Source organism: Lactuca sativa, chromosome 3, assembly GCF_002870075.4.
Source record: "Lactuca sativa cultivar Salinas chromosome 3, Lsat_Salinas_v11, whole genome shotgun sequence".
NCBI classification, from domain to species: domain Eukaryota; kingdom Viridiplantae; phylum Streptophyta; class Magnoliopsida; order Asterales; family Asteraceae; genus Lactuca; species Lactuca sativa.
The window spans coordinates 46868126-46877256 of NC_056625.2; the positions used below are offsets into that span (position 1 = coordinate 46868126).

At 29.2% G+C, this 9131-nt stretch overlaps 2 protein-coding genes across 2 annotated transcripts; both read right to left on the bottom strand.

Annotated features, from left to right (window-relative positions):
- Positions 1-1498: 1498 nt before the first annotated feature.
- Positions 1499-2815, bottom strand: LOC111909058 (protein ALP1-like). Its single transcript, XM_023904853.3, has one exon. It carries the CDS (start codon positions 2813-2815, stop codon positions 1499-1501), a length of 1317 nt encoding a protein of 438 aa, XP_023760621.2.
- Positions 2816-3409: 594 nt separating this feature from the next.
- On the bottom strand, positions 3410-5080 carry LOC111909087 (ATP-dependent Clp protease adapter protein CLPS2, chloroplastic). Its single transcript, XM_023904874.3, has 4 exons — positions 4744-5080; positions 4282-4380; positions 4027-4136; positions 3410-3794 (listed from the first exon to the last, which is right to left on the bottom strand). The coding sequence occupies exons 1-4, from the start codon at positions 4973-4975 to the stop codon at positions 3714-3716; spliced, it is 522 nt and encodes a 173-aa protein (XP_023760642.1). The 5' UTR covers positions 4976-5080; the 3' UTR covers positions 3410-3713.
- Between the last annotated feature and the right edge of the window lie 4051 nt (positions 5081-9131).

Genomic DNA, 9131 nt, shown 5'->3' on the forward strand with positions numbered 1-9131 from the left:
TAACAATATTATACATTAGATTATTAATTAATAATCCAACTATAAATAGTCAATTACTTTACACATAATTTAATTATTAACTATTTATATTTTTCTTTTTATAACTTTGAATAGAAAAAACTTTTTTTTGTGCGACAAAAATTATATATATATGCATATCATTTTTTTTTCGTTCATGTATACAAGGCATTTTTTGTATTCTTATTTAAGTGAATAAAAAAACACTTTTTTTAATGGTTGACGTAAAGAGAAAAAAATATTTTTTTTACTTCCATTTAAATCATATACATTTAAAAATATTTTTCAAGAAATTTATTTGTTATTGTATATAAATAATTTTCTCACTTAGATACATAAAGCATACCTCATAAAAATATATAGTCAAAAGTTAAAAAAAAATATATAAAAAATATATATTAGAAAAACATAAAAAATAATTATTAAACTTATTTCTTTTAAACACTATTGGTTAAAAACATTTTAATAAACATCCAAAAATTAAAATATATATATATATATATATATATATATATATATATATATATATATATATATATATATATATATAATGTTGTTGATGTGACATAAAGTTTTGACTTTAAAAGACTACAAAAAAATTAATAATTGAAAGGGTAGTATTATTAAAAATGGGGTAGGTATAACATCATCCTTTTTGCATGTATGACTTCTCGACATTTATCAGATTTACGAAATATAATAACATCTTGGTAGTTAGTGGCCTCATAGTGATCCCCTAGTTCTTCGTCAATAACGAGAAATCTATAGATCTTGGGTGTTTCTCGTAGTGCCTCCACAGCTATTTGCTTGGGCTCATGATTATGTTCTTTAGTGCTTGCAGAAGGTGTCATATCACATACGTCATGGTTTTTGAACTTTTTCAAGATCTACATTGCTCCCACGGCTTCTTGTACGAAGAGATTCTTCTCTATAAACTATCTCCCAAACAACACTTTTTGAGATTATAACCTCTTGGAGATGCTTTAAATCATCCCAGGCTAAACACTTTATTTCTATTTGATTTTTAAGGTTTTTTTATTGGTTGAATTTGCATTGTTTTTTGAAAAAGTAATTTTAAATAGTTTATTATAGGTTGACTTTTACTAAAAATGTTTATAGGGTGTCTAAGGCTGGAGGGAGTGGTGCCACCGAAACCGCACTCCCTCCCTCGCCACGTAAGCGCCACGTCACATTTTACCACTTAAGTGTGGTTTCTTGCCACACCAAGGGTGTGGTGCCACACTTTGCATTTCTTTTATTTTTTTGTTTTTTTTTTAAGTATTTTAATTTAATAAAACTTCTTTTTTTTAACTAATTTAATTTAATATACCTTCTATTTTAATAAAAAAAAACATAATTCTTCATTACTTGAAAATAAAAAAAAAACAGTACATTGCGTTACTAAAAAAAAAAAACCACACACATGACATTTAAATAACCCTATAAACTTAAAAAACATAAATAAAATAACTAAAGGAAACTACATAAAGTCGTTCTCCGAGAACTCGTCTTCGGGGTCATCCGGTGGATCCAAATTAAGGTTAATGTTTTGAACCCCGTAAATGTGTTCCACCAAGTCATTGCGAAGATTATGAAATGTTTCATTGCAACGTATCTCTGCTCTTCTGTTTATATACTCTTCGCCACCAATTTCTATTGGTTGTGTCTCTGGTATTATTTCTTCCTCGTCAAACGCACATATCGCTCTTCCTTCGTCTTCAATAATCATGTTATGCAATATAATACACGTATACATGATTTCTTGAAGTTTTTCCTCGCCCAAATAAGCTGTTGGTTTTTTCAGTATGAACCACCGTTTCTTCAGAGCTCCAAAAGCACGCTCAACATCCTTCCTAGCTCTTTCTTGAGCTCTCTTGAATTTCTTTCGTCTAGAACCATGTGGAGCTGAAAACGACTTAACAAATACAGCATACTCAGGATAGATTCCATCGACCAGATAATAACCATACTTATATGGCGTTCCATGCACTTGAAAAGAAGAATCTGGTGCGGATCCATCGTATATGTTGTTAAATATTGGTGAACGGTTAAGAACGTTGATGTCGTTAATCGAACCAGGAGAACCAAAAAAAGCATGCCAAATCCACATATCTTGTGATGCAACTGCTTCAAGTACCACCGTTGGGTGACCATGATCACCTCGTGTAAATTGCCCATGATATGCTGTAGGGCAATTTTCCCATGCCCAATGGAGACAATCTAAGCTTCCTAGCATTCCAGGAAACCCATGCACACTGGCATGATGAGCTTGCAATTGCAAGATGTCATTACGTGTAGGCTTACGTAAATATTTTGGACCATAAAACTGAATGACAGTTTTGCCAAAAAAATGGAGACTGTCTCGTGCTGTCCTAGCAGACATCCTAAAACTTTCGTCTAACGCATCAGGCGGAATGCCATATGCTAACTGACGAAGTGCGGCCGTGCATTTTTGTAACGGAGTGAAACCGGGTGTACCTCTAGCATCGTAGCGTTGTTGGAAAAAACTGCACTCCCTCGTTACATCTTCAACTATACGTTCGAATAAACCTTTGAGCATTCTGAAGCGCCTACGAAAATAATACCCTTGGTAAGTGGCATTCTCTGCAAAATAGTCTTGCACCAAACGTTGGTTGGCTTCTTCACGATTTCTGTAAATGTATCTTCGTGTTCTCTGTTGAGAACTTGCAGCTGCGTTGTTACATACAACGTTGTATGTTTGTTCCGCCATTTGAACACACGCAATAGCGGTATCAAAAATAGTCTGAAATTCTTCAGAAGATGAAGAAGATGACATTTTTTGGAGAGTCGTGATTTTAAAAAAAAAAAAAAAAAATTTGAGAGAGAGAAGATTGTATTGTGAAAAAAATTAAGTTTGATATGTGTATATATATAGGAAGGAAAGAAAAAAAAAACAAAAAAAGAAAAAAAAAAAAGACGAAATTGCGTTCAACGGTCAAAAATTTGACCAACCAATCAAATATCGCGGTCTCAATGGCAGGAAACTACACTCTGGGGACGGTGTTCCCTGCTGAGGTGGCACCAAGGTGCGGTCCCAAACCGCACCATACCCTCTAGTCTAAGGGGTGTCAATTTAGCAACACCCAAATATTATCATATCGTGTCTTTTGAGTACCCGACAAAACATGATACTCTAAAAAAACATTTAATAGAATAAAAATGGTATGTTTTGTTGATCCAAGAAGAAAATCGTTCGATGATTTAAAATAAAACACTTTTTGAGATTATAACCTCTTGGAGATGCTCTAACTCCATGATTGGTTCATAATAATTATGTTATTGGAGTTGTAGAACTTATTCATACTTTCTTATTTGTTTGTTTGTTTTAAGTTCTGAATCTCAAGATCATATAGATTATATTACTCCAACATGAAACCTAATAAAACATAATATTTCTAGCTTTAGAGCTCAACAGAAAATACACCGTAATTCATATTCCAAAAAGGTGGGACACATACTCACTCCCATGCTCATCATCAAGAATAATACAAACAAGTTTACACATCTACTTTACTGTTTGTCGATGTCTATACTATACTCATTCTTCTACTATCTCCATCAAAATTGGTTTCTGAGAACTGCTTCATTAAGTTCACACACAGCTTGAGTCTAAACCTTTAAAAAGGTAGAGTTGTATATAATATAAATATATATAGAAATATGGTAGACCCGAATCATACAGTAGTCGAATCTGGCTCAATTGTTGATCGAAGTCCTTTGCGCATCATCATCTGGGCATAGAACTCCGCATGCTCCTGTTCACAACACAAAATCATTAAGAATTCAAGTATCGATAGATTTGAGTCATTTAAAGCACTTAGGTCTATCTTTTTTTTTTTTCTAGACTGAATAAACAGTCTTAATAAGACTAAACATCGATTTTATCCTTACAGCCTATTAAAAAAAAAAAAATTAATGTGAGAGGAATATTACCGTTTTACCCTTTATATATATATAATGAAAGAGAAGTGAAAACAGTAAACACACCTTGACTGTAACTAGAACAACCGCGAGACCAGTTTCCCGTGATACATGGAAGTGTTTTCTTGCATCGTCAGGTGTAACACCTGGAACAGCCTGAGGCAATGCTTTTGCCACTGCATGAACAAATCGTATAAATTGCAATTTGCAAATATGGATCAAACACAGGACTTGAAGGAATTCAATTCCATCCATTAAACACACCATGGAATGGAATCTCTGATATGAAAATTTATGCTCAAAATCATGTATAATAATTACCTAGATTCTCAGTATGACGTGCATCATCAATCAAGAGCACTCTGTAACTGTCGCCACTACCAGTGTTTTTCTTGTGTTTTACGCTTCCAATATCTCCACCTACATGATGATCAAAACAATCATCAGCATACAGAGTCATATTTAAAGACCATAACGTTCCAAATTAGGTACACAAAAGAATTGAGCAATCTCCATTTGAATTGGATACAAGTTTATCAGCATTAATCTGATGTCTAAGTCAGAGATATGAACTTTTGACGACAACTAGATACCTAAGGTAGCGTTCAATCATCACCACTGTTTATACATCTTATCGTTTAAAACAGAAATATGGATTAAGAATGTAACATTTTGGGCAAAAACTAACACAGTTAAGCTATTCCACAAATTTAGGTCAATATTGCAGTTCATAAACGCTAATTTCGCCAAAAACATAATTAACCGAACAGAAAGAAATGGAACCTTCTTGAACTTGGGTAGCAGGGTCGAACTGAGATTGATCGAAAGAAGGTCGTTCCAACACACCAGCTCCTCCTCTTGAAGATCCAAACCTAGCCTTGATAGATCCATTTGAATTTGAAACTGAAACCGAAGATATGGATGCCCTAGTTGTAAACGATAGGGTAAGAGATTTGGGAGTTTGAGAGTGATGAAGAATCGTTGTTAGAGCCAAAGGTGCACTCGCAACTGCCATAATTTTCTTGTGATAACAATTAACAGCAACGGAATTGCTTGCTTGGAAGGGAAACGCTGAGGGAAGTGTGTAACGTAATCTCGACTGGTTATGAGGCTATTGTGGATTTGTGGTTGGTAGCTCGTTTTATAGAAAACACTGCAACTATGCTATTATTTTTAAATAAAACAATTTGATATAATATACTGATTATTTTAAATTATATGATTATATATAAATCTATTAAAATTACATAATCTTAATCTTTTGAATGATATCTATCCGTAGGTTACTCATGAATAAAATTAAATATAATATATGGTTTAATACTATTTATAGTTTTTGTTATTGTTAATTAATTTTTTAAAATTTATTTGTTTAACTTTTTAATTTCTGTCATTGTAATTATTTAAAACGTCAAACAATTTTTTATTTTATTTTAAAGGTTACAATATAATCATTTATATATAGTTATTTTTAACTATTGTTATTATAAGTTATTTTATGCTGCTTATTTGAAAACTTTTAACGATTATAAAAATATCCTTAGGAAATATTTTAGTTAAATTGATATTACAATTTAATTTTTGCATTTAGCACCATAATTTATCACTTTTAACTATTCACAAAATATTATTTGGGTTTTTTAAGTGGAACTGAAATTTATATCGAAGTTGATCCTGTAATCTTATATTTAAATTAAAACTTCAAGTATTTTGTCCAAACCTTTCAAAAGTTGTAGCTTTAAACTGATAATGGTTTACATACAACAACATATTAAATCTAATTAATTAAGTATAATATGTTAACAGTTAAAGACATAAGTTTATAAGTAAAAGTAAAAATATTATTTTAATATTGAAATTTAGTTTATTTATGATTATACTTTAGGTTTGATACTTATTTAACATTATTATCTATCTTATAATCATTATCAGAAAGTCACTACAATTTATCACTTTTAACTATTTATAAAGCATTTTTTCGGTTGTGTAAGTTGAATTAAAATTTATATTTAAGTTGATCCTGTAAGGTTATATTTAAATTAACAATTCAAGTATTTTATACAAAATTTTCAAACAACAATATATTAGACCTAATAAAATATGTATAATATATTAAAAGTTAAAAATATAACTTTATAAGTATAAAAAAATATATTCTTTTAATATTGAAATTTAGTTTATATATGATTATAATTTATATTTATTTAACCTTATTAACCAACTTATGATCATTATTAGAAAGAAATTGAAAAGTCATTGGAGTTTCAAATGAATGTGATGAAAGAAAAAATGAATGGAAGTTTCAAATGAATGTTGTGAAAGGAAAAATACTTCCTTTATAATTATATAATGATTCGTCATCACAAACAATAACTTTCTGGTGACAGTTTTTTGTAATATACTAAAAATTATTAGAGTAGTTTTGTTTTTTTACAGATTTTCACTAATTTTATATAAAAAAAACGTATTGCCATTAAATGTTATATTAACGCTTTCATCTAGCGAACACCAAATTTAAAAAATACAACACACTACAAAAAATTAAAAATATAATTATATCGGATTTTTTTTAAATACAAAAAGATAATAAAATTGTTAGATATATAATTAAAAATAATGAATGAATTAGAATACCATGACTATTATAGATTAAATATTTTATATTGAAAAAAATAAAATCAATTCGTTAACCAAAATAATTAGATGTGAAGGTTGATTATATTAAGATATTAAATGAAATATTGCTGGTTGTACAAAACTACAAACCTGAAAGCTGGAAAAACAAAAAAAAAAAGCAAAGGAAACATTTAATAATACTTACATGATTGATAATATTGTCTAAAAAACAAACTATCCGATTATAAAATAATAATAACAAAGAAAAAAAAAACATTCTATGAAGTATTAACCTCTCAAAAAAGTCTCCGGCTGAAAATACTCTTAAATCTTAATATCACTGACTCATTGGTTTCATTCGATAGCACATCATATCCAATGTTTAAAGTTATATCCTAGAAATAATAACTTAATTATAAATCCATTTGTCAAATTACAAACCTAAAGACTTTTAGATAATAGAATCATCTATCTAATTATAAACTTATAAAATTAACTCATCATATATACATACTACATTTAAAAATATCTTTTAAAATAAAAATTAAGTAACACTCATATTAGACGTAATTTATTTATTATAAACAAATCTAAAAGAGTTCCGTGGAGGGATCTGATCTTTTCAATTCTTGTGGCCGAGGTTTTTAGTTGCTGAAAGAAAAGAAAATCTAGAAGCTTCGTGGATCAGCCATTTGACGTTTATTATTATGGTATACAATATTTATGACAAGTTTCTCTTTCATTTAGCTGTATTTCAACACACACACACACAAACAACATGACAATAGAAACACCATCAGTATAAACAAGTGTACAACACACACGCATCAATCTCTTTCCATACAAACCAAATCTAAACGTACAAAGATATCAAACATCCTCTATGAAACAACTCAAGTGACTCACCAGTGTCAAAATGACTTATATACCCCCTCACTTCACTTCCCGTCTGAAAGCAATATCAATAGCTCATCATCAGTAATCGCTCCCATCATATCTCCATGGCTCTTTCTAGGGCACCCTGCCCACCCCCGTCTTTAATTGACGGAATTGCCCTCTATAACCAGATTCAGATACACGTTACCAAACCACGTATCAATTATCATAAAAAAAGATATCTAAATATATAAATAATTCTTACCTTACGAGCATATATTTGGCTAATTTGTAGAAAAGATACAATGGTGAAGATGTGCGCTACCATGATAGTCAAGTTTTTTTATTAACAGTGGTAAATCTGGAACGTAAAACCACATGGTTCGTTATTTAAATGAAATCGATAGAAAATAAAATGAAATAAAAAAAAAATACTAGTTGCGGGTACAGAAGAGGTCGTATAAGCAAAAAAAATGTAAAGTTTTTACAATTGTATCCGACGAGGTATTATATATTGATATATTTTCACATTTGTATCATTATCAATATGTTTTAAAACCGAAACTAATATCAAAAAATTTGGTTAAGAACATTACCGTTTTTAAAATACGTGTTTCAATTAAAACCAACATTTATGCACCTCTACCATTAATAGATTAGTTATTCGGACTATTGAAATATAAAATATAAACTTTAAAAATCTTTACTTATATGTATGCTTTTTTGCCATAACATTAAAGTAGTTCACTAAAAATAATTAAGATAGGTCCTCTCTCTCTCTCTCTCTCTCTCTCTCTCTCTCTATATATATATATATATATATATATATATATATATATATATATATATATATATATATATATATATATATATATAGGGTTAAGTTATTTTGTTTTCACTATCTATTGTGTGCATTTATGACTGATTCTGGACTAATCATTTTAGTTATTTTAAGAAAGTAATTAATGCATATTACATGTTGAAGATATAATAGACATTATATCTTCAACATATAATATGCATTAATTACTTTCTTAAAATAACCAAAATTATTGGGTCGGAATCAATCATACATGCACACAAGAGACAGTGAAAACATTTGAACCTAACTCTCTCTCTCTCTCTCTCTCTCTCTCTATATATATATATATATATATATATATATATATATATATATATATATATATATAGAAAATAAAAAAACCCTAAAAATCATAAAAATGTATGAAAAAAATATTTTGAGATCACAAAAAAAATTTTGACTTTATATTCTTAAAAATCGCAACTTTTTATATAATTTCGTTGAAATTTTTTTTTGAAAAATAATAAAAATAATAAAAATCGCTTTTTTAATTTTTTTTTCAGCGAATTTATAAAAAACCTGTGATTTTTAAGAATATAAAGCCAAAAAAAGATTTGTGATCTCTAAGTATTTATACAACGAAAGACAGTGTCTTGCATTTAGTTGCATTTTGAAACAAAAATGTTTCATCGGCAATGTAGAAGAGAATCGAATGCAAGGGAAGTATCAATTGACAAACAAGGCTATCTTAGTAAAAAGTTGATGGAGATGTTTTAAGGGTTGAACGCAATAAATAGCAATGTACTTCCATTGATATTTTATTATAGTGAAACATCCCAAAAATACGGTCCTAAAGTTTCGTTTTAATTTAGAAATA

Excerpts from the sequence above, each read along its gene's own strand:
- LOC111909087 (XM_023904874.3), bottom strand. The coding sequence starts at position 4,975 with ATGGCAGTTGCGAGTGCACCTTTGGCTCTAACAACGATTCTTCATCAC. Across the intron at positions 4,381-4,743 it reads TGCTACCCAAGTTCAAGAAG|GTGGAGATATTGGAAGCGTA; the intron begins GTTCCATTTCTT and ends ATCATCATGTAG. Across the intron at positions 4,137-4,281 it reads ACGTCATACTGAGAATCTAG|TGGCAAAAGCATTGCCTCAG; the intron begins GTAATTATTATA and ends TTGTTCATGCAG.
- LOC111909058 (XM_023904853.3), bottom strand. The coding sequence starts at position 2,815 with ATGTCATCTTCTTCATCTTCTGAAGAATTTCAGACTATTTTTGATACC.